Source organism: Hirsutella rhossiliensis (genome assembly GCF_020360975.1).
Source record: "Hirsutella rhossiliensis strain HR02 chromosome Unknown scaffold00004, whole genome shotgun sequence".
In the NCBI taxonomy this organism is placed as follows: domain Eukaryota; kingdom Fungi; phylum Ascomycota; class Sordariomycetes; order Hypocreales; family Ophiocordycipitaceae; genus Hirsutella; species Hirsutella rhossiliensis.
In genome coordinates this window covers 3,867,923-3,894,558 of record NW_025408670.1, presented here as the reverse complement: position 1 = coordinate 3,894,558, position 26,636 = coordinate 3,867,923, and the positions used below count along the sequence as shown (strand labels likewise).

Here is a 26,636-nt window from a genome sequence, read left to right as displayed (position 1 = left end):
TGATGCTGCTTCTCGGACACGCGGCCCAAAGAAACGCCCCGTTTCTCCATGTCCCCCACCACCGGGGACTGACTTCATCATGTTGCATCGGCACGCATTAATGGCTCGATGGATGGGGCAGTTGAGAATCTACTACGTACTCCTTCTCACCAGGACAGAGATTGAGTCCCAATCGATCCGCTTTGGTCGGCTACAACCGGCATCAAAGCCAGCGTCGCCCAACTGCAGGCGAAGAAAGAAGGGGGAAACAGGTTTATCGGTTCATCTTTGACACTACTCACAAAGAAAAAGCCATGCCTCTTTCAAGTGGATAGCCGTCCTCCTCTACTAACTAACCCGGCATAGCAGCTTAGCCTATATCTCAAGTACTCCGCAACCTGCATACCTGATTGAGGCATCACGGGTAAAGCCATCTAGATGATCGTCATGATAGAGCCCCACCAGCCCTTCGGCTCCAATCCAGTCCACACAGCGGCAACCCCTCGCCGCCATGACCTGCTCATCACCCGCTAATTGCACCCTCGTCTTCTACGCCCCCCCGCCGCCCTGCCTGCCTGCACGACGGCCATCTTCAAAGCCGGCGCCAGCCGCTCCGGGCAACTATCACGAGTGTTTCTGACCCGCCTCGGCCACCGGCGACGCCGCCAGCCCTTAAGGCGCATATCCCCAGCTTGACCCAGATGCATCATGCTGTCAATTCCTTCGTGCCAAGAGCCGGCCTATCAAGCGTACAAGATGGAAGACTTTTGACCGAGTGGGAACCGCCGCGCGACCGACCAGCTTTTTCATCCCAGCATCTGCATGAACAGATGGGGCACATGGATCAACAAGTGTTTGCATTGACAACCCCCGTCGCATTCTGCTCTCCCTCGCCTCGCTCTCATGCACTGCCCTGCCTGCGGAGCAGACAAGAGTCATCGCCCCCCATCTACTGCGCAGCGTGCTCCAACAAGTTGACAAGACTGCTTCGGAATTTTCTAACCGGATAAACCCTACAACCAAGCTACCCGCAACGCCGACGTCACTGCTTTTATGCCACGGATGCAACCACCAAGGCCGCCACATTCTCCTCCTCGCTGCGCACAGTAATCTTGGTCGTCACGCCCGATTTTGACGAGTAAGCCATTCGCACCGTCGCCACCACCCTGCCCCCGCCGACAGTCTTGCCGAGGAGCTTGAGCGTGTGCGTGCTCTGGTTGACCGGCACGTCGGTGCCGTCCAGTGGCTGCAGCGACAGCGTCTTGGCCAGCTGCTCCGTTGCATCTGTCCAATCTGTCAGTTCGAGTCCGCTCAGCTGTTCGCTCGTTGCACTTGCCTGCGATGCTCTTGAGGCCGCTCAGCTGCAGCGTCTCTTCTGCTTGCTCGCCCGAGGCCCCAATCTGCTCCCACAGATGGTTGAAGTTGCTGGCATACGTCGGAATGATGTAGTCGCTGCCCGTCAGGTCAAACTCGGACACCTCGTACTCGTCGTCGTATCCCGACTCCTCAGGCTCGTTGGTCGACGGGTCAATCTCCTTGCTAGTAAACTTGAGAACGTTGGACAAGGATGACACGGGCATCGACCCTTCCCCGGCCGCCTTCTTGAACGCCACGTACACCTTGCCGGGCTCGTTCGTAGGCAGTCTCTCGGCTTGAATGATAAAGACCTCCTCGAGCTCTTCGTCCTCGGCGGGGGTGGCGACCATGGAGACGTTTTCCAGCACCGTGTCTGGAAGGGTGTTCTTGACCTCGTACTGGAGAACAATGTGCTCCTTGAAGATGTGCTTGACCACAGTCACCACGTATTCGGTCTCTGCTTCGGTCAACTCGAGGACCGGCGACGACTTGAGCACGCTGCCAAACTCCTTCATCTCCGGGATCCGCATCAGTTCTTCGGCGTAGCGCTGTGCCTGGGCAGAGGCAGACGCCGCAGCCTCCGCTCCGCTTGCGGGCGCCTTGGCAGGGTTGACGGTGGGTGCCTTGAGCGTCGGTGCCGTCGCAGTAAGCTTCTTCGTCCTGTCCTCTGCATCGGCCTGCTCCCGGGTGACCACGGGGATCTTGGTGATGTCGAATGGGTCGTCAAAGCCCGACTTGTCGTCTGAAGTCACATACATGACTAGCTGGTGCTCAAAGACAGGGAGCGAAAACATGTTTTCTAAGGCAAATGCCGTCAGCGATTAGTCGGTTAAAAGCATGGCAACAGAAGCGCCCACCGTTCTTGACGAAGTTTTGCGCCATGTCGTCATCCTCTTCGCCCATGAGCTTCAAGTTCAAGGCGGCGCGATCTCGGACCTCGTCATCCACGTCGTCCAGACATCGCGTGAGAAGCACCTGGACACTGGCCTTGACATCGGGATCCTTCTGACCGACGCCAAACTTGGCCAGGGCCGTGACGGCGGCAGCTCGGACGATGGCATTCTCCAGCACCACCCGGTTGTAGATGTAGCGAATGTACTTGGTGGGCTGAGCCGTCTTGGGTCCCTCTAGCCCGATCAGGTGCAGGATGCGAACGGCGAGCTTGGTGAACTCGCAATCTTCGATGAATTCGCAAAGATGGGCCAGAGCCTCTTCCTTGGAATCCGGCACAAATTTGATCAAGTCGAACATGCTCTCGACCACAGCCCGTTTGAACTCGTACCCACCCTCGTCGCGAAGAATGCCGCTGAGGAAAGTCAACATGCCGGCCTGTTTGCTGGGGAATTTGAGACAGAGTGTGCGGATGGCCTCGACGATGGTGACCTTGAACTCGTCGGTGATCTCCGACATGAAGCCGGATATCTGCTTCATCAACCGATCCACGCTGGCCTCGTTGCCGGTCTTGAGCAGCGTAGTGATGGCAAAGGTAGCAATCGATCGGTTGCTATTGGAGATGAGAAGTTCGATGTCGGGATTGCAAGCGGCAACGGCACTGGGTTTGAACGAGGCAAAGCGGTGGAGGATCCGGAGAGCCGCAAACTTGGTGACAGCTCTCGGCGAGCTCAAGAACAGCTGCAGAACGTGGACAGCCTGGGCGACCTCGTTGTCCGTGACATCCCTCATGTCGCAGATGGCCTTGGCAGCCTCGAAGTTGACCATTTCGCTCTTGTGTCGCAACCAACCGTCTAGTAGTTGCTTCATTGGTTTCCGCAGCGAGGCGTCCTCCTCAGCCAGTTGGGAAGCAAGCCGGACGAGCATGACGGTTGCGGCAGGGCTCTTGACAGCGCCTGCGGCCCCAAACTGCTGGACCATCTTGACCAGAGCCATCCTATCGTGCATGCGCATCTGATATAGCAGGCCGATTGCGTGGTATTGGGTCATGGTGGAGTTGTTCATGGGCATCTGGCCGCTCGACGACGAAAAGCCCAGCGAGAAGCCGCCGCCTGACTTGGTAGAAGCGGCGGCCTCTTGCGTCTCGCTCTGCCACCGGCGCACGACGTCTTTGGCTATCGGAAGGAGGTGGTATGACGAGACGAGTGCCGCGGAAGACACCGAGGGGTTCTTATCCACAATGGCAGTCTTCATGACGCGCTCAATCGATTGTACTGTTGTTGCCTGCGATGGCGTCAGTACCTCGTGCGGACAAAGCTCTCCAGTAGAAACGCACATCGATAATGCGGCAGAGGGCCCGGATGGCATTGGGGCGGAAAATGGCGTCGCTGCCGCCGCCAGTATCCTTCATGATGGTGCTGGTAACCATGATGATATCCTCGGCGCAGTTGGCCAGCTCCTTGATGACAAGGTGGACCATTTGTCTGAGGCTGGCATCCTTGTTCTGGAACAGCTTGGAGATGCCAAAGAAGAGGGTGGTGGCTTCGTTGGACGGGAACCTCTCGCCGTTGTAGAGAAGGAGCGCAATCTTTGTCAGGAGAATGCGACATCGTCGAGGTTGGATGGGGGAGCTGTTGAAGAGTCGCGCTGTCTGCCGATTAGCTCGGCCGTGCGGGAGCACACTCGGGCCAGTGCCGCCTGCTTACCTTCCTGGAAGACCTGGGTGCGGTCGACCTTGACCAGGCCTAGGTCGGCGTCCTCGTCCCTCTTTCCGTAGCTCATGGTGGGCGATTGGGTGGACGAGGATGAGGTCGGGTGTTGTGCAAGACGGCTTTGGCTCATTATCACCACGTTGGCACGTCGGATAGGCTCAGGGATGGCGGGTCGCTCACGTGACACTCCACATGAACAGCCTCTGTAAGGTGGCACAAACAACGTTGATGGAAGCTTTGATCGGGCTAGTCTTCCTATTTCGGCGGGGCTGCGGTACGTCGCTGTCCACGTGACAAGTCCGAGACAGCCTCCCAAGTTGCCTTATCTAATTGTTCCATAAGCCCCACTGCGAACAGCCAACCATCTCCTTTCACGGCTTCACCTGCTTTGGCGGCAGCGTCAGAGCCGGGACACCATGACTTAGCAAGCCTGTCAGCTTTGCGTACGAAGCGCAGGTTACGTATTGTCAGATTCATGAGTGAATGCTCTGAAGACGAGGGTTCTGCGGTTTGGCTAATAGAGCATGGGCATACGGAATAAAGATCGTATGAATAGAGTTAAGGACTTGAGCGTTGTGAATAATAAATGAGGGGCTCCCGTTAGTTCAAGGCGTTCAAAAAAGAAAAGATGTACATAAATATAAATATAAGTTCTACTTGAAATCTGAGGCAGCCCGCTATCTTCTTTGCCTGCAGTTTGATTTGTCAGGCAATTTTCTCTTCTAGCCAAGGCGCGTGCCATAATCCCCGGACAGTCATCAAGCTCCGCTGGCAGATTCAGTACAAGGAGTCTCCTCCCGGGAGTAGGCCTAGTCTGCTGCATGACAAGACAACCTCCTCACTTGACTCACAGACAGAGTCGGTCATCTACAGCTTGATAGAAAGCGAGTTTGTGAGCGGTCGCACTGTTGTCATTGTGGCTCATCGCTTTAGCACCGTGGTGGACAAACTGCGACTTCGGCAGGATCCGGAAGTTCCAGTCCAGGAGAAATACATTAAGAAAGTCGGACTTGACAGGGGTGTGTTTGAAGATCTCACGGCAACAAAGAAGAAGCAGCTGAAACCGTTCTCTAAAGAAACAATGGTACTCCATTGTGATAGCAAGCTCGGGGTCCTATCTCAGATGTCGGATAATACGTAGCACCCTCCAACTGGGTGTTCCGTAGTATTATGGAGTATGTAATGTAGATGTGGCTGCAAAGCTGAATGCCTGTCGCTGCACTACAAGCTCAAGAAAAAACGCCTTGCAAAGCGGGAAACACCTGGTAACACATGCTCGACTTATACTTCTGTCAAACATAGCAAATACCACTTGACTACCAGCAAAATAGGGGCACCCCCAGTGGAGGTATTATTGGTATAGTTTATAAGTCTTTATCCTGTTGGCAGCTTCATATCAAACGGATGCAGGAAATTGATCATAGATTACATGGAACTTTTCAGAACACTCCTTCTCTGGGGACTCTATCTTGCCCCTGTAACTCCATATTATGTACACTTGATAGGCATGTACTTATAGCCCACCATGTACTTACGCTGTTGGAGTGTAACTGAGAGTGTGGAGGTTGGACCCTCGGATTGGAACGAGTCGGAGTATCAAACGATATCTCACCCCAGCCGAGGAGGCGCGCCAAATCATATGAGTACCGCCCTCACTCATAACTGGGACCTTCGTCCCCTTGGCTTGGGCGGCGGTCAAGGCTAATTGGCTCTCTATAATCCTTACATGCATGACATCTTTCCATTTACATTTGACGCGCCTTATTCGCCGGCGAATGGCCGAGGAGTCGAATGACGCAAATAACAGTAAGAAGTGAATGGTATTTAGCTACCTGGGTTGCCGCCGGCAAAGAGGTGAACAAAGCTGATATAGCCGGGGCAGCTACTGCCCTTTCCCCTCTCCCCGGAGAGGGGGGGTGAAGGGTGGATGGGGGGTGGTGCTTTTGCTAGTTATGTGGACCTTGCATTGAGAAAGACTGTGTGGCCCTGGAAGAGGGGGTCGACTGATGTGACATTATACATGTACATAATATGCCCAGTCCATCAGGATTCCTGCACAGGCTGCAAACAGATATCTAGAGCCACAGGTGACTTTCTTTGGCCGCTTCCGTCTTCGTTATCATCCCGCCTGTAGGCGCACCCCGTGCTGTTGAGCCCACAAGTTATCCCTACATGTTGGTTCGTGACACCTACAGTTGCCTGTAAGAGTGGTCTGCCTGTTATTCAAGGCGTGTTTCTAAGCAGTCCTCTTATTCCCCTCCAATCAACCATCATTTTCCCGATCAACGTGACTGAGGGGCAGTCTCGGGGATTGTGGTCGATTGTTAAACCCTCCCAGTAGACCGGGAGGCCTATTAACTCTAGACTGACCGACTGGGAGTCATAATCAACCCGGACCAGACCTATTTCTATACGGCCCGAAACATTTTGCTACCCAAGTGTTCTTTACACGCCAAGTAGTTCATCAGCCTAACAAGGGCCCAATGCCCCGCGAGCGAGAGCGTGACTAGATCCATCACTTTTTCGCAGGGCTCGTCTGAGACTGCCCTCCCTAGCGCTGGGCGCCGCAAACGTATAACTATAGTCGCAAATAGATGCCCGTTAACCTTGATGCAAAATCATGCAAGTCTCGATTCTTATCGACGTAGGTTGCCGCCCGATTTATATGCTTGTTCACCATAAGATGAATGACATATAGCACAATCTAATGTTCCCAGTATAGCATACTTGATGTAGGTTCGGCGTCTCTATTCATCCCACTGACGGTTGTCTCATCTTTCTCCGCTAGGCAGAGAATTGTTTCCAACTCGAGAAATCAATACGTCTGTTGAAGACTGCGAATCGCCTCACTCCATGCGCTCGACAGCTTATGCGCAGTTGGCAATGCGAAATGCGCCACCGATATCCAGGGTGGTCACCGATATGGTGCCTTCCCATTTCAGCCACATCTTGTCCATAGTGGAAAATTATGCAAGGTCCTAGCAAGCGCCTTGGTTAAACCCACCGAAAAGGCAGTGTAAAACTGTAAATCTTCGACCGTTGGTCTTGGCGCGGAACATGCCGACCCAGGTGCCGGGACCTATTCTTAGAATGGCTTTGGACTGGGTGGGCAGACCTATGGACCCTCTAATGCATGGGGAAAACACGCCACTTAGCATGGCCATAACCAAAATAAGTCAACGCCGAGACGTCTTGAGGAGTACCGATTGCACGGAAAGCGCATAGTCTGGCGGATAAATGAAGTCGAAAAAGCGAATAGGTAGTTAGAGCCGGGCCTCATATATATATATATTGACCTCTTCACAGAGGAACAACACTCTCATCACTCTCTCTCATCTGCTGCCCCAATCATCACCCTCCAGCCCCTACTATTACTCCTTCGCTTATCACTTCTGTCTTGTTGCTCCTTTTCTTATCAATACGGTCCCTCACACAACTTGGTTTCTCTAAAAAAAAAACCTGGTACCATTCAAACAACCACGATGCATTTCCCGACCACCTTTGCTGTTTTACTCTCGCTTTCTTCCTCTGGGCTAGCCCAGGCCACCTGGCCGAGCGATAGAAAATGCCCCGGCGTCGTGCAGGTGACCAAAGAGGATGAACAACATCTCGGCGGAGTTTGCTGTGTTGGCGGAGAACTCAAGCTGGAGAACTGCGAGGGCTGGCCCATTTGCAAGGGGCCGACCAGCTTCGACGCCGCGAAGCAGACGCCTAGCTGCATAGTGAAAGTCCCCATGACTGCCTCCGACTTCGAGGAGCGTGTTTCTAAGGCAACTGCTACCGCCATGCCTCACCAGCCCGGGGGTGTCAACAGCGGCACGACGACCGCTTCGGCCGCAATCCCAACCAAGTCGGCCGACGGCACCAGGGGAGCACCGATTGGTACGGCTGCCACGACCACGGCTGCAACTACATCTTCGACTCAACTCGTTAGCGGTGCCAGCAAACAATTTACAGCAACCTTACTTAGCGTTGCGGGCACCGTCGTTTTTGCGTTGGCGGCTCTCAGCTAAGGTCTAAGAATTCTGCTGTAGAAAGGCTTCAACGGAGGCGGATCCCTTCTATGCGAGATAATAGATAGAAGGAACGATATAGTAATGTTAGCCGGTCATTTAATATGCGAATCGGAATAATGCCTTGAGGACCTTGACGTGTTTCGTCATGTCGCGGCTCGCGTATCACAGACTCCACTTTGTCAAAAGGAAATGGAAGATGCCTGCAGGAACGAAGGGCCTTATCAACTCGACGCCGACCCCCGCCGCTGATATGTACAAAGCAGGTAGAACAGCTCGAAGCCGGTAGTTGAAAGCCTGAACTTCGTGTTGGAGTAGGGCGTCGAGTTGGGCCAAGGGCCAGCACAGGGCAATACCAACGCGCTTTGTCTTGTCATACTACGAAGTGCCTAGAATCACTTGAACCGTGGTACCAACGCACGGCTTTCTTACATGGTTGCCCCCCCGGGTGAGTATTGGCATAACCGTTCAGCGTTTCCACTTCCACGTCGGCATGGCCGTTGATTAATTACTGCGAGATGTAGAGGCGACGAATCGGCAATGCCCTTGGTACCGTGATCGTCGTTGTTGTCCGGAAGCAAACTGAATACCGTCGGCATGGCGCCTATGACGGCTACTGGCACCCACCCTTTGATAAGACATGCCATGGACATCGGCGTCAAACCGCAACCAGAGATGCCTTGTCCCCACGTCTTTCGGCACCCTAGAACGCAGCTAAACAACAATGTTGTCTGCAATGCTCCACCCGGTACGACTGAGTAGGGAAGTCTTGTGCTGTACTTCGTACAACGATATACTATACATGTGCCGCACTTTATCGCCATAGACTGAACCAAGGTTTGCATCGCGCTTTCATTTGAACGTGTCGCCTACTTTGCTGCGGGAGACTCGACAGGAATCTGCCTTTCCCATGGAAATGGCTTCCTCCCCCACACAACGAAAACGGGCATATAGGCGTGTATGCGTGGATTGCATATTTCACGTCGAATCTCGACCAAGGACACCTAAGCGGTCGTTAGCAGACATGGTGTCAGACAAATAATGGCAAGATTCGCAGTCTGGTGACTGACCTCGATCTCTTCGGGAGTTCGGTTATACGTCTTGTTGAGGAGCTGGAGGGAGAAGCCGCTCATCCCCTGCAGAAAGTTGCTCTCCCACGCTCGGCCCAACTCCTTGAGCCGTTCATCCTTGGGCCACCCGTTAGTGGGTATTTTGAAGATGCGTTGATGAATGTCGACGAAGCCGGCTTGCTCGTACTCCTCCCTGAGAGAGGCGCCCAAGAAAGGGGTGCGACCAGAGCTTAGCATTGCGTCGGATAATTCACTAAACCACCTGACCATAGGCCCGTCAGGGTCCATGGTACCGTCATCGCAGCCAACGATGCAATCGATTTCCTGTGACCAGTGATCTTGTTGGACTGGACTAGCATTGGAGTGGATTTGGATGGACTGGATTTGGCTGGACTGGATTTGCAGTTTCAAAAATTTGGACTGGACTGGATCGAGAGGTCTGGAGGCTCCTGGAGCTCCAATGGACCATGCCTAATTAGGAAAGAAGAAAACCTCAACGCCAATTTTCGTTTCAGGGCTACCACAACAACGCGTTATTGATTGGAATACAGCGTGCTCATGACGAGCAGTGGTAACTACCAACGTAGAAATTCGCCAGACGGGAGATGTGACCGACTGCCGGTATAACTAGCAGCAGGAATCCCATATTTCCATCTGGCCAACAAGGTAACCACCGTAACCTTAACTTGATCAACGTTCCAAATGGCCGCATCGACAATCACCCAATTCTTCACTGGCGCTTCTAATAAGCCCTCTAGGTCAGATAATGTTGTTCTCGCCCGGAATCGATCAACAGTCGTCGCGATCCGGAGGCCCTGATCCAGCCAGATGAGTTCAGGCTTCAGGAGAGGAATATACTCGCTGTGCCGTGCTGGCAAGAGGCCCTAAATCAACAAAGAAGCGTACATCCGTCATATGGTTATACGGTGAGGACCTGAAGTCAAAAATAGATGATAAACGTGTCTGGTACTGCTATCTCTGCGAGAAGCAGCGTCGTCAACAAGACCTCCCAGCTATCTCAAGTGGCAATTCTACAGCGCTTGACCACCTCCACTCGAAACATGATATCGACAAATCTACTGGGGAACACAAGAGCTTTCGAGGAGACTCGGTTGACTCGAGCCAGCCCTCGATATCCGACTACCAAGACGTGAAGTCGATCATCTTCTCCCGCCGCTTAGATAGGTTCAAGGAACTGCTCGTCCGGTGGCTGGTCGGTTGCCATATCGCCTTCTTCCAGGTTGAGAATGACTACTTTCGCGATCTCCTCTTTACCTGTTCCCGCCCTTGACGAACTTTCTCCCAAGGGCAGCGTCAACTATTCGACAGTGGGTGATGAATTCGTTCGAGGTGAGGAAGGAGAAATTGCGGCAGGACATGCTCGACAGTCGGAGTTCCATTTCGTTGTCATTCGATCTATGGACGTCGCCAAACTACCTCGCAGTGCTTGGGGTAGTAGCACACTTCATAGACAAATCTGGGTTGCGTCGAACTGCTGTCTTAGCGCTGCGCGAAATGGAAGGGGAACACTCGGGAGAGAACATGGCCGATGTCCTGCTACAGGTCATCAAAGATTATAAGATTACGGACCGGGTCGGCTATTTCATGGCCGATAACGCGACGGCCAACGATGTGTGCGTTGACTCGGTGCTGCGCGCCGTTTACCCCAGTATGTCGGACAAGCAGCGAAGACGCAGGCGCCTCCGCTGCTTTGGGCATATTGTGAATCTCTGCGCGCAGGCTTTCCTGATCGGAAAGGACGCCAAAAAGATCTGCAAAGATCTAGACGCTGCATACAAAGAAGGCGACATGACGCGAATCCGGGAGCTCTGGCGGAAGCGCGGCGCCATCGGCAGGCTTCATAATATCATCAGATATATTCGAGCCAGTCCTCAGCGCCGTCAGTTTTTCAGATCAATTGCCTGTGGGGGAGCACTGTCGGAGTTCGATGGCTTAGAGGTGAGTTGCCTTTGTACCCTCTGGGAACCAGCAGATCGATCAGGACTAATTTAGCCCAGCTTATCCAGAGCCAGCAAACGCGCTGGAACTCATACTTCATGTCAATCGGCAGAGCTCTCAATGTCAAGGAGAGAATTCAGATATTCTGTGACCAGTATGAGGCTGGCCAGAGCCAGAAAAGTCTCGCTGAAGACCGCCTGTCTGAGCAGCAGTGGAACGAGCTTGCACACCTTCATGATCAGCTGGAGACGTTCTACGACGGAACCCTGTCGACGGAAGGCAGGCATTCAACGCTAGCAGATCACTTTCAGACGCTCGACTGGTTGCTAAATGAGATCCAGCAGGCCAAGATTAAATTCGAGGAACTTCACAGGGCGGCTGTTCGAAGGAAGACCAGTCGTGGAGCTGCCGCTGCTGAAGCCGACAACTTTGCGTTTCTTGCCGCTTCGGCAGAAGCTTCCTGGCGTAAGGCCGAGCAGTATTTCAATAAAGTGGACGAGACACCGGCATATTATACCGCCATTTCGCTGAATCCGACTCTCAAAAGTCAGTGGTACGTCGAGGCTTGGACAGACGAAGAAAAACGGTTATGGATCCCGGGCGTTACGAGGCTTGTTAGAGAACTCTGGCTAGAGGAGTATCGGGGCAGGCATTCCACAAAGCAGGCTTCGGTCTCCGCTTCGCCCGGTCCAACGTCGTCTGTTTCAGTTAGGAAGGAGAAGCCTTTTGCGGCTGTTAAGAGCCATAAAAGACTGAAGCTTCGTCACGAGGTCGGATCAACAGACCTGCCCGCCATCGACCTTCTCGATCAGTTCCTGGAGACAGATGTTATCCGGCTTGGTGAGGAGGAAAGCTTTGACGTTATCAAGTATTGGAACGATCGCTATCATACACAACCTGATCTAGCACGCATGGCACTAGATGTTCTATCTGTTCCACCAATGTCGGATGAATGCGAGCGGTTATTCAGCAGCGCTAAGATCCTGCTTTCTGACCGGAGGTCGAGGCTTAAGATCGACATCATTGAAGCTAGCGAGTGCCTCCGGTCCTGGTACGGCCCACCTGCACGAAATACTTTTGAGGATATCAACATCGGGAGACTAGAAGGGGAGTCTGATCTGCAGGAGGCTTACAAAGCTGGGGATGGATCTGAAGCTAAAATGGACGACGAGGACCTTCGGATCGTGGATCAAGATGATTACCTCCATGATAATACTCCTCAGCCCCAGGAGGGCTTGCGGTAGTTAACCAGCGTTATTGATGTCAATCACACACCGCACAGCATTGAACAAGGATCGACTCCGTGGTAATCTCGCGATGACTATAAAATACGGAATATCGACTACCTTGAGCTAATCCATTTAAGGATTGGATTTGCATTGGCGGTTCTGGAGTCCTCAGCGCTGTGCATTGGACTGGACTGGATCCGACCTCGAAATCCAGTCCAGTCCAGTCCAACAAGATCACTGCCTGTGACTCGAACCAGCCACCAGGGTTAAGCGCAGTAAAAGCTTGCTCGGCGATCTGTGTTTGGAACGACGTCCAGCAGCCACCTGTGCTCCGCGTGTGTATATAGTCAAAGCTTTGCGAGTATATCCAGGGGTCCGACCTGCAACAAGAGGGCGGTTAGTTGGGATGGTGGCGCCTGGGTCCGGGGTCACGCTCAAGGCACTGCCAGATTCTCGGGACACGTACGAGTCCTCGACGAAAAAGTTGACGTTGGGAGGCACTTCAAGGGGCTGGATAGGCGAGAGATCCGTGGCGATTATCTGGGAATCGGGAAATGCGTCGCCCATCTCGATAGCCCAATCCCCTATGCCTGTCGCAATGTCGAGGATGTTCCGCGGAGGCCTAGACTTGGAGAGCGGGGCGAGGTAGAGGCTATCGCCAAACAGAGCCTTGAGAATCTGGCCTTGGAGCGCCAGCCGCTCCTGCTCCGTGTTGTCGTTGGGAAACGCATACACTGCACGGCTCCCTGTCAGTTCGAACCTCGGTGCCTAGGGGAGGAGCGTCCTACCGCCTGCTCGGTAGGCGTGGTAGGTGCGGCCGAATTCCTCGGGAAAGGTTTGCACGCTCTCGGATAGGGATGCCGAGTCATCCCTGTGGGACACGTTGGACACGTTAGATACAGGTCAGACGATGGCACCGCTGCCTCCTCGGCGATGCTTTACCATAGTTCATCTGCGATCTGTGCATGCGCCATCGAGTCAGCACTGCTTGCAAATGGGCTCTGTCTGCGGCAGCACAACCCACATCGGCCTCGATGAAGCTCGGGGCCCCGCCTATCGTGGAGCAGTCGAATGTAAACGGGAAGCTTTGCAGACCCGGCTGGGGCCTGGTCTCCTCATCGTCGCCCGGGTCGCCGGGGGCTTGAGATTCCACAGGCATCCTCCCGCTGCAAGTTGCCCGGCGTGGTTGTCCTCGGGCGTTTGAAAAGATGTCTCTATTATGCATCTGTATGTGTGGCTGGAGAGCCGGCCCCAGGACTTGGGCCCGTGAGCGAGGCTAATGTCCGTAATCGGCTTGTCCATGGACTCCATGCCCTCGGGCCAAAGCCTGCCTCCTCCAACCGTCTACGCCTCTCCCATGGATCACTTGCCCCTTCCCCCTCCTTCTCATTTTGGGCTAGACCCGGCAACTTGGTCCAGCTACCCGTAGGCTACCAAGCGCTGTGGCTGTCGTCAGAGGTGTGGGGAGCTTACGGGACTGAGCGTGTAAGCTCCGCGGGGGGGACGAGGTCCTGCAGATGGGTGGCACTAAATCAGGGCCCCAAACCGAGCTGGTGGGACTGATGTCTGGGAGAGGGTGCGCCTTGTCAATTTGTAGACGACGATCACCATCTCATTCCCTTGTCAGCCGTTCGTTCTCTCACCATCCGCGCAGCAACGCACCATGGTTCGTGCTTGGATGACGACTGGGCCAGGCAAGAAATATCCAAAACAATTTATCCTACGAGTTTGTGCATGAGAGGTATAGGTAATGTGCGATTGGGGCTTTCTACAGTACATTTGAATTCCGTTGACACCCGTTCAGCTGCCCATGCAAGGGACTCGGCGGCGGCTGAATATCCCGCCCCAAGCGTACCACTTCCGCTGACTTTCCCACAGCAAGGCGCTAATACTGGCCTGGAGGTCGCATGTAGCGAGGTTAGCAACCATTTAATCCTTCGTTAGGCTCTTATTTATGCATAACAATGGCAAACGCTACATCCAGGAGACCACGTGCGAGCGCGGTCTCGTTGCCTACTGGAAAATCACGCCTCACTAGGAGGATAGGTGAGGTTTCCCGCCCTCGTTCGCTATTACGTAGATACACGGCGGTCCGTCGTGGGCCATCAAATCCACTATAATAACGGTAACGGCTCGGGAATCTCCGTTGGGCACCTGCGTCCCAGACGATATCATACAGTACTACACACTTGAAACCTTGGCCTGAGCGCCATTAACTAGGTCAGCTGCCTACCATAGACTAGCCGTGAGCATTACCCCGGCGCACTCAGCAGCAGGGAACCTGTTATGCCTGCTGATCTGTACCGTACCAAGTACGAATACGATAGCCTGTGTCTCCGCCGTAGGGTCCAAGTTTAACGGGAATCTCGATAAGGAAAACGAGGATCAGGAGCAACGCTCGACCCCCGACCACTCCTCGGCTGATGACAATTTGGCGTAAACCTTCATGAACCCCCGTCTCGTATATCCAATGGTCATGTCTCTTGTGAGGCGAACATCCTCTGGCTCCGTGTCGTACAAGTGCACGTCGAACCGGCGGACAAAATGAGCAATTGTCTGGAAGAGCTCCAGATAGGCGAGACTAGATTGGTTGAGTTAGATTTCGATCAGGCAAGCGATTGTCAAAATAGCTCGGGTCAGATACTTTATCCCGAGGCAAGCTCTGCTCCCCCTTGTAAACGACGTAAGGTAACGCTTGCAGTTTTGTTCCTTTTGGACTGCCGTGGCCCATCTATCGGGGTCAAACCTCTCCGGATCAGGGAAAATGGAGGCATCTCGGTGAATGAAGTAGCTGGAACTGCTCATCGGTGTCTTACATAGAGCGGCGGGTTAGTCACTGAAACGAGAAACGGGGCTTGCTATCGCGTACTCCGGGAGGAATAACGTAGTCCTTGTATGTGAGGGACTCTGTCGGCGCAACACGGGGAAGCCGCCCAACCAATGCATAAGACAGGCGCAAAGATTCATTGACAACACCGACCTGGTTATCCACGATGAGTAACGCGGCACCATGTCTCGCAGATATGATGATGAATTGCTCACCAGATAGGGCAGCTTTTCAAGTTCGGGCAGCGTCGGCCTACTGTCAAGCGTGGGCAGTACCTGCTTCAATTCCGTCCTTAGTGTAGCCCGCATGTCACTATTGCGAGCAAGATGGTAAGCAGCCACGGTCAGGATATGCCCTGTCGATTCTGTTCCGGCACCGATGACAGCAACTGCTTCGTCTCGCAGTCGATTGCGGGTCCGTTCCTTCGGCGGGATACTCGGATGCGCCAACGCGGCGAACATGTTTCTGTTTCCCGTCTGGTAGCCTTTCTCGCGGACAAAGGCTTCGTTTTCATATAAAGACGCAGTAGAGTAGTCCAAGAAGGTTGCAAAGAAATCAAGGAGTGCTGATTTCCCAGGCATGAGGATCGAGAATACTCGCGGTGACAATATGCGCGGTAGATAGACCAGCCAGGGGAAAAACCGGTTAACATGGCAAAACTTGGCGAGATCCTCAATTGCCTTGCGGACTTGATTGTTGAAATGTTCATCCTCCACGAATCCCCAGTGTCTACCGCAACAATAGGATGTGATGATATCTGATGTTAGTGCCGTGAAAGCATCATCAAGGCACACGACGGTTTGATTGTTTCGAAACTCTTCGAAACGCTGCATAAGCGTCTGCAACCGTTCGTCAACCATGTCTGAGAGCGCCAGGACAGAGCGCCTGGAGAAGAACTCGGTCAAAATGCTTCGTCGAAAACGGTGTTGTTCATGGCCTACAGTCGCCGCCATGGAGTCGGGTAGCCCGATTGACGGAACAAAACTGACAGGCTTATCACGCTTTCGGCTGCTCGGGGCATATATTTCATCGTAGAATGCAGGATCACTAACGTGGACTTCGCAGGGGGTGATGCGGACAATGGGACCTATGTATGTTGTGCCTTAAGCATATGACCGCGTGCAGAGACAGCTAGGCGCATATACCGTATTGCCGGTGCATCTTCTCGATTTCGAACAAGAACATGCCTGGGCGAACTACATTGTAGTAGAACTCATACAGATGTGTTGCCGCCGTCAGCTTGGGTCCAGGAATCCCTGCTAGAGGGTGGAAATGCAGGCGATATATAATCCCGAGGAGAAGATAAGAGGCTAGGGCAATAAGAAGGAGCCAGAAGGAAGGCACATTCGTCATAATGACGCCCATTGCTCCAATGTGCTTCGTCTGGATGGAGTCGATGTTAACTGGGATGCGGACCTCTGGGGGCTATCGAGGCAAGAAGCGCCGTCAGCTCACATAAATACCCAGAGTTGGGGCGGGGATGAGAAATCGGCTGTTCCGAGATATCAGACGGTTCGGTCAGGTTTAGGCTCGAAATGGTCATACTTTCTTTACCCGGAGCAGAACTATCACTGTCTGTGAAGTTGTTCGGACAACATAAAAGAGAAATGCTGGTTAAGAAAAACAGCGCTAGTCCTGTACGAGGCCACACGAATATGCCGTTAGGCTATCAGGCAGCAACGCCATTTTTCTTGCAGCTTTTCAACCCAATATGGAAGCATGCATACGATCTTGCCGTCGCTATCCGTACAGTAGAGTGAACATGTTCCCGATGTTCATATTACTATGGTACCGCGATTTTGAATACGACAGTTGTACCAAGTTTTAAAACTACTGTTTATAAATATGATACGATATCAAAACGAACTCGAGCTATTGCTTTATTACGTTATGCTTCAAGCTTGTATGCGGAGTGCTTCGTAGTTATACTAGAAAGATACCTTCTGCGCGCTCCGTGCAAAGTAAAAATAGATATTATCATTACCAATATTACCAACTGATATTTGTCATGGAACCTTTGTGCCAACCATTATGCAGGCTTTGTGCCCATGTCCACAGCCCTTCACCCCTTCACCCCCATGGCCACCGCCCTAATGCGCGCGCCTTCATAGAACTCAAGGGTGTCATTGATAGTGGGAGCGGCACGGGTAGCGGTTCTCTTAGTGTCGGGTTGTGCAGCTCGTGGTGCTGTTGTCCCATCTGGCCGTCCCTGCAGAACCGGTTTTTGCAGTCCTTCAGGTGGACAAGGGAGGAGGCCGAGATGCAGACCATCTCAATCATGGTCCCGGCCCTTTGGGCTGGGTCGCAGGGGATCCCCATCATGGCGCAAACTCATTGGACGGGTGTGTGTTGTATTGCATCTTGATGGATGGTAGGGTACCAAGTTGTCGGGACCGGCGGACGCTGCCCTGCCGACGGCAATGCAATCATTCCATTGTCTCAGCCATCGATCAGGTGGAAACCCGAGTTCGTAAACCACACGGTACACATAGCAGATAAACCGTACGGCGAGCCAATTACAGCCTTCTAAGATTGTAACTGAAGCCGCGATAGCCACTGCCCTACCATGACATGAAAGTAGACGGACTTGATACGACATCAAGTTAATAGCCAAAAAGACGTAAGTCTATCCTAAGCAACCGTCCTCGGATGCGTAAAAGGTACGCCAGCAAATTTATTTTATTATCGAGGTTAAAAATAGGTATATGTTCCGTGATTAAACCTTTGGTATTTTTACGCCCATTACAGGGAGATGGTTGCTCTATTCCAGACACTTACTATCCAGACTGTATCTCTTTAGCAGCGCGAAGATGGCCCCTGGGTCGTACAGCCTATGCGGCGGCTTTGTGATCCTAGTGGTCTGTACTGTGAAGAACCATGCAGTAGCTAAGTATACAGCCCCCCCAAGCGTGGCTAATCGGCCAAATAGGAATTCATTCGTTCCCGCTCGATGTGGCCCAGACCCGTTTATCTATTCCGCAACTGTCTTACATGATGGAGGCACACGTACACACACTTCTTCCCTCCCACTGCATACCCTGCTTCGAGATCGGGTCTCAATCATACGAATTATCTTCCTTGTATGCACGTGTGGTGTGTTGGCTGATCAGCTGTGGCTTGGGTGTTAATAGGGGGCTGTTGCAAGGCTCATGGCTGACGATCGAGACCGTGATGGGCATCGGCCAGGCTGAGAAGCAGTGATCAGTCTGCTTCAAGGCTGAAGGCGAACAGTTCAGGCCTATGCATCGGTGCCCAATTCATTCGAGTTGGGCCATCGAAAAGGCCAAGCATTGAAAACCATGCGTCCCTGTGGCGACGCTCGTCGCGAGGCCTCTGTTGCCCTAACCTCAGTTGCTCATGAAACACTAAGAAACCTCATCTTTCAACTAGGTAGTGGAAAAGGTCGCAATGTTGCCGGATACGAGGACGCCGTCCAACATGGAAAAGATGCCCATGGCCTCACCACCGGAACCTGATCGTGTCCGTCTCGCTCGGATGAGGGGACGGCACACGATGAATGTGTGGGATTCGAGATCTTGTGGGCTCTTAGACACGCCCTGCCTCGGCCGACTGATGAAGCTTCGTATGGGAACCGAGGACACTTATGACTCCCGCCGTGAGTCTCGCGGGTTTCTCACCACATGCCTGACTGCAAAGGCGGCATACCTACCTTACAGATCGGGCCGAGTTACGCGCTACCAGTCGGGCGCCGCCATGTGCAGCCGGGTTATTGACATGGTGTTCTGCCGAGAGGTCAGCTCAAGTGTGAGGGCGAGTCCGCTGGCCGCGACGGCGCTTCTAACCGCGGCCTCGGTGCGCGCAGGCCTGTGGACCGACCATGGCAGTGGCATCGGGGGCGGGCTGAGCATGGTTGCCTCGACCGGCCCAAAGAAAGGAGGCGAAGCGCAGCAGCTGATCGGAGAATACCGTCGCCACCATGCGGACTCCAAAAAGTCTGCCGCCCCCATGGTACTACGCGACTTCTACGCAAGCATATTCTCGTGGCAGTTCATTCGGTGCCCCGACTGGCGCACTGCCGACCTGTGTGGCTCCGCCTTATGCATGACAACCGCCATTGACTATGTAGGGACACGGGACGATGCCGGCGGCGGAGGCTACGACGTCTACATGGCGGCTGCAAGCGAGGGCGTCGCATGCCTCGCGGGCAAGGCGGCGAATCAGGCCCTGAGGGACTTGACGATAGCAGACTCCTTCATGGTGGCCAAGGATGAAATGACAGAGAGGGCCATGGAAATCCTCGACGTCGATGAATTCATCCGGGTCAGCGGCGGTCCGGTGACGCCCAGCGAGTTCCTTCGAGCGCGCTGGTGGGACGCCGCCATGGTGCCATATCATCGTCTCATCATGAGTACCGATGGCTACAGGCACCTGACAAACAGCCTCGGCACCTTCAGCTCTGTCCATGCGTGCGGAAGAATCAAGCGCGCCATCGACAGCCTCATCCGGTACAACGAGATGGTCGACGTCGTGTCCGACTACTCCAACCACGAGTGCTTCAATGAGTTGCTCGTGGCTCTGGCCGTGGACGGAAGCAGTGGTGCCCATGGCTATGCTCATGCTGTTGCCCGGGTCACCGACGATGTTCTGGCATGTGGCTGCGGTGTCGACGGCCACGAAGAGGCTGCCGAGCTGGCCATGGGCGGCTGTGTATGGTACTTGCTAGTGCCACGATATATAGCCCGAAAGCAGCTGTTCAGCTACGAAAACGCAGTGGAGGACGTGGTGCGAGAAGCCTATGCATGGCCGGCCCCTGGCACGCGGCTGAGAGCTGTTGCAGACGTCTCTCTTCAGGGGGGGGAGACTTTGCACACAGAGTCGTGGCAGCCCCTTTGGGGGGGGACCGACGCCTGGAGCCCCGACGCCCATCAACCAGCCGTAATCTCTGGGCTCGCGAGCAGAATCGTCAGGAGAAGCCTGGTTGCCGGCCCAGGATTAGACGCCATGCATGGCTTCGAGGCCGCGGCCAGGTCAGCCCTGGCCGACTGTGACCGAGCTGCCGGTCAGGAGGGCCTCGGCGCCTCGTCTGCGAAATGGTGTCACTTACTCGAAACTTTGCTGGAGTCCGTCTCGGCCGGCGGGCCCGTCACGCGAACGCTGAGCTGCCTCTTCGACCGCATTTGGCGACATACCATCGTCGGCCTCAACCACGACCTGCCGGACTCGGCCGACGGAGCCGACGAGCGGCTGTTCATCGACGTAGATCGAGCGATCAGGCAGACATATCTCCTACCGTCTGCTAGGGGCGCAGCCGTGCGAAGGGTCTTTTTTGGCGTCACCTCGGGAGCCGTGGAGCTCAGCGGGCTCAGTCCCTATGCTCGCTTGTGCGCCGGGGCCGCCCGCATGCAGAGTCTCCGAGACACGCATTTCTCGGATCCCGTGTGGCACGAAGCCGCCGGGTCTGATGATGCATAACTCGGGAGTGGAGAGTGGACTTGTAGTGAGCAGGGTGCTTCGTTCCCAGTATCAACCTGGAGATTGCTTTGTGATGACTGATGAATGAATGATGCAGAACTCAAGAGTGGAGAATGGACTGGTAGTGAACAGGGTGCTTCGTTCCAAGTATCACCGTGGAGATTGCTGTGTCGATGACTGGAACATGATCGGGAAGAAGAGCATCATGATGTGTTTGAGATCAACCGCCCGATTCCTTGCTTCAGATTATTAATAATGTGATACGACCACGCATCGAAAATCTCGAGAGCTGACATGCACGACCTAACCAGAGGAAGTTTAGTTAAGTAAAGCATGCGAATAGGTTCTGCTGTATCTATAGTTGGCTACGTCCATACACGATATAATTAGCTATTCTCACGCCTTCAATCGTCAACCGTATAATCCGCCTCATGCTATGGATCATGATCTCGGCTGCAAAATCCTCTAGCCTTTCATGTGCTCGCTTTAGAGAGCCAAGGGAGGGGGCACGTGACGGTCTCTAGCTTATAACAGGGAGCGCTTCGTAGGAAAATAAGCATCTATGTCTGGGTTTTGGCGTCCCCCCTAAATATAGCCTCAAAGACGGGAATCTCCTGCTCCGTCCACCCCAGGCCCTTCTTGGACAGCCTCCTAGCCATGACGTCGAATATGTTAGGACATAGTGCTGCTCCTATATGCCCACCAGCTTAAGCCGCTTGTCGAGAGCCCACGGGAGAAAGTGCCCTGCTCGATAGCTCGAATATTTACCTTCAATTCTTTCCCATGACTCTTCGATGATTATTATTGCCTAATGCTACTCCGTATCTCTGACCCGTATAAGGCCAATTGTCTTACAAAGCGGCAAGGTGAGTCAAGCCCAGAAGCTTTAATGTTGTCATCAATCTACATTCCCTCTGTGCTGAACCCCAATGTTGTTGTGTGATGACAGCTGGGTTTAACCCAAATCGAATCGGCATGACGAACGGTAGCGGTTACTACAGACAGGGAGGAATTAACTGGAAAGCTTTCGCTTCTTCGGCTTCCAATACATACTGTAGTTCGCTGACTACATGCACCTGTGCTTGAATCGCAGCCCAAGTATACGGGCATCGCACCTACATGGATTACCAACAGAAGCCAGCCCTCAGACCGCCCTGCGGTCGTACCGTGTGATTTTGCGGCCTACCAGCTTCCCCGGGTACGACAACAGGACCGACTTCGCATTACTACAAACCGTGTCGGGCAAGGATAAAGGCAAGGGGCCAAACAGGGCCATGCGGACGAAGCCCATTTGCCAAAAATAAGCAACAATTCTTTTCAAGGAACTCATCCTTGCCAAGCTTCTGACAGGTTTTCAGAGGCCTGGGAATGGCTCAACAATTAGGAATCGCCAACCGCTTTTGAAGACCTGCGTAGAACCGGAAGACGCAAGAAGACGTGAAGCACTGGGAGCACGTCGTCGGGACTCTTCGGCATCAAAGGGGGCCCTTGATCAATTTCTTTTGACAACCACGCATGACACTTGCAGAGTTACACGCGGCTACTCGGACGCTTAGAAGGTATACTGATTGGTTAGCCCAGTTGAGGTGCGGTAGTACTCAAGCATGGCTCCGTGAATATGTAAATGGCACGCAGAGACGGACGGGCGGCTAGTGAGACCACCCACCGCTGCAGGCCCCCTCTTGCTCCTATCGAGGCCCCTAATCCTATCACCGTCGTCTGTATCTCCGACACGAACAAGACGCAGCCTTCGGTTCCCGATGGGGACCTTATCCTTCACGCCGGCGATCTCACCAACCAGGGCTCCTTTGAGGAGCTCTAAGCCCAGTTGGACTGGTTAGCATCCTTGCCGCATAGATATAAGGTCGTCATAGCCGGGAACCGCGACAAGCTCAATTCCCTCCCGCATGCTCCACGTTGCCACTTGGTGGGCATCAAACTTGACGGTCCCGTCAAACCGATGGGCGGCCTCCTTGACATCCACGTACCAAAATACATACATGCACACCAGTGTTAAATGGAAGGATGCGAGGCCAAAAAATAGGGGGTCAGCCGAGTCAAGGCATAGCTAAAATCACCCCCTAATGGATCGAACACTCATCAAGTAGAAGATAGCCCACCAGGCCGCACACACCCTGCCGCCCCATTACATGTCTTCCTTGGCCCAGGCTATCAGAGCAAAGATATGAGCAACGACGTCCTCTCTATGTCGATTGTTCTTTATGTCGAACCACACCGTAGAGGTCACGTGCAAATAGCTACCCGGTTTTGGCGAGCAATTCCTCATAGCTGCGATGGAAGTCGTCGGAAATATAAAAGTGAAAGACTTTTATAAAGTAGCTGGCCGCAAGAATCGTGATAAAGCTATAAAAACTAGATAGTTAGTTCTAGACCGGCACGATTAGAGGGAAGAGCGTACTCAGTATCAGAGACTGCGAGAACGTCTGCGTATTGTACGGCCAACGCCCCTCCCACTATTTAGGCTAGTAGCTAGTCGGAGATAATTGGAATCCCGTCGATAACTTTCGCGAACGTCCGTTTGCCTTCTAGCATCGCTATATGTCGGTGATCGCCGTTCGATCTAATAAACTAGATGCCTCTATCATCGACTACGTGGATTATATAGTTGGCCCTGCGTGAAAGAATACGTCTAACGCTCGTTACGGAAGTAGAGAAATAGACTCGTCTGATCCCGGTGCTGGCCGTAATTTAGCACGCAGCGGATAAAGCAGCTAGCGAGACGGATAGTAGCATCCTCGACGAGTGGTGCTATAAGCCCCTCGACGTAGCCCACGCTCGAATAAGTCTCATTCGAGTCCGACGTTACGGGCCTTTGCTTATAATCGGGGGAGCTCCCGAAGGTGACCTAGTCGGACGGAACGAAGTCTCGGAGTTCCGTAGGTCTATTTAACGCCCTTTTAGGTGCTTCCTAGACTGCTGTTTCGGAGGGGGCATGCTGGATAGAGCTGGCGCCAGCTCGCACAAACGGAGCCAAAGCTGCCTAGACGTAGCCGAGGCTGTCCGGCTGATAGTGTTGCACGAGCTGAGGCTCTACTTGGTATTTGAGGGCGTCGATGCTTTCCGGACCTTAAACTAGAGCGTTGATGCAGGCGTTGGTGTTTCTTGGGTCGCGAGGCAAGAGCCTGCGGGACTCAAAGAGAGGCAGACCCTTTTTAGGCTCCTTGCAGAGGACGCGGTGCGCAAATAGGTGTTCACGGCCCCATTGACTGGCGGCGCTCTTCCAGTGCTTCGACTGAATAAGGACAGAGAGGCTGTCGTTGCCCTTGGCTCTTTGCGCAAAGGTGGACGGGTCTCTGACTATGTCGTAGTAAGACATGATTGTTGCATATAGCGAAGAGCAAAAGAATAATGTGACGAGTGTCAGCCTACTATTGAGCTGAGCCTAGCTAGCCCCTGATTGGGCTAGTATAGCTTAGTCAGGCTGAGTGCCTGCGCCCACAGCTTGGGCACGTAATCATCATCTTCTTCCCTTGCCTCTTCTCACCTATACGTACTACTGACTGCCCTGCTAGAAGGAGTAGTGCGTAGGAGTAGGAAAGAGTATCCCCAACCGGGCATCCTCGAAGAAATTTAAGAGTGATGGCGGGGGCGCGTGACGAGTGCTCAAGCATGTTTGCCGCTTCCAATTTGGGGGCCACGTTTCATCAAGCGCCATGTGCTGGGCCAGCCGTCAAGAGGATTGGCGAAATGAGCGTGATAAAGGTGGGTGGGTAACGACTTGCAGCTTGTAGCATGCAGCAACTGCATGCTTTCAGAGGGGATGGCGCTTGCATCTAGGTATATACAATCAACCTCTCGGACTTGTCCACGTCCTGAATGCTTGTCGGCGAGAGGAGGAGCGCCAAGAGACGACCACGAAGCGTTTCGACAGGCTTATAGGGAATAGAGGATATTTGGACGGCAAGGGGATCGGGCGCTGACGGCTTTATGGCTGGGTAGTGGAATATGTTGATGAGGGACGAGGATATATTTGCCGAATAGATATAAATATAATTGCGATCTTCGGTGCTAAATATAAGCTTAGACTGTAATCGTATTAGTAGGTTAACTAATATAGATGAGGGCGTGCATACCGTCACGCCAGCCGCCTGCTGAGATGTTTGCTGTCCCAACGCCCTCCATTGTAGCTGGCCGAGAGCAATCAAGAGCGCCACCAGGTACGGATCGTGCAACGGCTCGGCGGGAGTGACGCTCTTGAGTTTAAGCTTGCTCACGTTAATGGCAGGGAGGTTGTATCGACGTATCGGCGGCCCGACCTTGTTCTCGCGGGGAGCGAGCATGCGGCTACGGTCTATATGTGCAGCTACGGGGATATAATCGCCGAGACAGTAGTAGGTGCATGGAAGAAGAATACTGCGATTACCACCAAGATGCAAGTAGAGATCGCAACTACGGGTATTACGGTTAGATAGTGCCACTTGTCTAGGGGCATCGACTCACCGCCAAGATAATGGTGAAGGTTCGAGGCAAAGAGACCCGCGTATTAATCCTTCCTTTGCTACCCGTAAGCTTCGATAGCTAAAGAAGAAGCGCTCAAAATCCCGCCGTTGACGGGCATCTTGACGGGCATCCTCAGTCGACGGAAGGTGCATCATGGCCGGGGGCGCAGGACTGCATTGGCCGAATGTGCAGGACAGGATTTCGAGATGCAGTCTCGTCCATAGCAGAGGCTCGACAAGAATGCGCTTCCGCGGTTGGCGGCGAGCCGACTCGTAGATGGAAAGGGCCTCTGTATTGACGCGTGGATTCGAGCTTGCGATGGTTCCATCTTGATGTGGTTGTGTCGAGGGATGGGAAAACGAAGGTTTGCAGGAGACAAACGAGCGGCTCCGGTATTAACCAACAAACAGGTTTGGCTAGCCAGCAAACAAATAAGTGGGTAGTGTGGCTAGATAATAAGGCGCAGCGCCGATACCGCAAATTTGTATGCCTAATTAATTACATTCCCCACGCCTACGTAGACTCTTCATCGCACACATCGCACACTTAGCGGCACGGCTTTCCCTACAAAAGCGGCATAGCGATGCCATAAGCATACAGCCTACTAGGATTACAAAGACCCTTGAAATTATAAGCCCTATAGGTGATATCAGGGTATAGAGACATAGATGCACTAGTAAATTGAGTAAGAAAATAGGTACTAGGATCTTTTTACTACTGCGTCTGCTGCCAATAAGTCGAATAACTGAGGGGAAAGATAATGCCCACGGGGTGTTGGCAAGGAAAGAAACCAGTAGAAACACCAGTCCAAAGCCAGTCGCTACCTTGTAATCACTCCAGGAAGCTTTGTTCAGCTTTTTATCCAGGGCTTCTTCGCTGATCGTGGCCTCTAGAGCGAAGAGCATCATCTCGACGATGTAGTCGCGACCAAACACTTATCGGACGGGTTCGAGTGCCTTTTCTTTCTCTCCCTTCTGGGCAAGGTTCCAATGAGACTCATGGGTGTAGGGCAAGAAGGCGAGGAGGAAGACGACGATGCCCGATACCAAGGCATGTCTGCAGCCGACTCGGTCGGCTAGTCAACTGCAAATGAAGCCACCGAAGAATTGGCCGTCGGCGATTATGGCATTGAAGGCAGTATGACTTTGCCGTTGAGCAAGTTTCCAAAGTCACGCCTGAAAGTCGCGACCCTTGAACTGATGTCAGGATGCCGTTGGTTTCTGCGCCGGGGCTTCTGGAGCATGTTAGCTTACCAAGAGCGAAATCAGCACGCATGGAACCACGGTTGGAGATTACATCCTAAAGCATACATAGGCCAATAGAGGCACCACCAAACAAGTGGTTTTGTGATGTTTGAGGATATCGCGCAAGGTGAGCTCGAGCTCTTGTTAATTCGTCTTGGCAGTCAAGTCTTTGGTGTCACCACGGTGAGAGACGGTTGCCTCAACTACATTTTTTCGAGCATGTAGCAGATGACGAGGAGCTTGGGGCGCTTAAGTGCTGCAATCCATCGGTCCACTTCAACGTCAACTCAGACTCATGTTGTTTGCGACTCGAGCGCGCTGTGAGGATGTGCTTCAATCCCCAGGACGTCGAACGGGCCTGAAAGGAACGACTATCATCCGTGGAAACCGAAAATAAACATACTTTTTGGCTGAGGAAATGGCAACCCCAGATGTTGTCTGACCTCGGTGAAGGTCCGTTCT

General features: G+C 53.3%; 7 protein-coding genes across 7 annotated transcripts; 3 read left to right on the top strand and 4 right to left on the bottom strand.

The window, feature by feature from the left end:
- Positions 1–1,030: 1,030 nt before the first annotated feature.
- Positions 1,031–4,008, bottom strand: HRG_04687 (coatomer gamma subunit appendage platform subdomain-containing protein; the record flags this gene model as incomplete). The annotated part of the gene is made up of 5 exons (XM_044863158.1): positions 1,031–1,263; positions 1,316–2,134; positions 2,193–3,510; positions 3,563–3,873; positions 3,933–4,008. 5 exons carry the CDS (start codon positions 4,006–4,008, stop codon positions 1,031–1,033), a joined length of 2,757 nt encoding a protein of 918 aa, XP_044721772.1.
- Positions 4,009–7,420: 3,412 nt separating this feature from the next.
- On the top strand, positions 7,421–7,951 carry HRG_04686 (uncharacterized protein; the record flags this gene model as incomplete). The annotated part of the gene is made up of 1 exon (XM_044863157.1): positions 7,421–7,951. The coding sequence occupies one exon, from the start codon at positions 7,421–7,423 to the stop codon at positions 7,949–7,951; it is 531 nt and encodes a 176-aa protein (XP_044721771.1).
- Positions 7,952–8,820: 869 nt separating this feature from the next.
- HRG_04685 (uncharacterized protein) lies at positions 8,821–9,258 on the bottom strand (the record flags this gene model as incomplete). The annotated part of the gene is made up of 2 exons (XM_044863156.1): positions 8,821–8,955; positions 9,022–9,258. 2 exons carry the CDS (start codon positions 9,256–9,258, stop codon positions 8,821–8,823), a joined length of 372 nt encoding a protein of 123 aa, XP_044721770.1.
- A 1,278-nt stretch (positions 9,259–10,536) lies between these two features.
- On the top strand, positions 10,537–12,224 carry HRG_04684 (Ribonuclease H-like protein; the record flags this gene model as incomplete). Its single annotated transcript, XM_044863155.1, has 3 exons — positions 10,537–10,614; positions 10,762–10,980; positions 11,049–12,224. 3 exons carry the CDS (start codon positions 10,537–10,539, stop codon positions 12,222–12,224), a joined length of 1,473 nt encoding a protein of 490 aa, XP_044721769.1.
- Positions 12,225–12,322: 98 nt separating this feature from the next.
- Positions 12,323–13,368, bottom strand: HRG_04683 (methyltransferase domain-containing protein; the record flags this gene model as incomplete). Its single annotated transcript, XM_044863154.1, has 6 exons — positions 12,323–12,395; positions 12,440–12,589; positions 12,676–12,955; positions 12,998–13,080; positions 13,152–13,168; positions 13,234–13,368. The coding sequence occupies 6 exons, from the start codon at positions 13,366–13,368 to the stop codon at positions 12,323–12,325; spliced, it is 738 nt and encodes a 245-aa protein (XP_044721768.1).
- A 1,226-nt stretch (positions 13,369–14,594) lies between these two features.
- Positions 14,595–16,221, bottom strand: HRG_04682 (cytochrome p450 domain-containing protein; the record flags this gene model as incomplete). Its single annotated transcript, XM_044863153.1, has 6 exons — positions 14,595–14,790; positions 14,854–15,020; positions 15,079–15,189; positions 15,252–15,458; positions 15,633–16,123; positions 16,182–16,221. 6 exons carry the CDS (start codon positions 16,219–16,221, stop codon positions 14,595–14,597), a joined length of 1,212 nt encoding a protein of 403 aa, XP_044721767.1.
- A 2,529-nt stretch (positions 16,222–18,750) lies between these two features.
- Positions 18,751–20,469, top strand: HRG_04681 (uncharacterized protein; the record flags this gene model as incomplete). The annotated part of the gene is made up of 1 exon (XM_044863152.1): positions 18,751–20,469. One exon carries the CDS (start codon positions 18,751–18,753, stop codon positions 20,467–20,469), a length of 1,719 nt encoding a protein of 572 aa, XP_044721766.1.
- Positions 20,470–26,636: the final 6,167 nt, after the last annotated feature.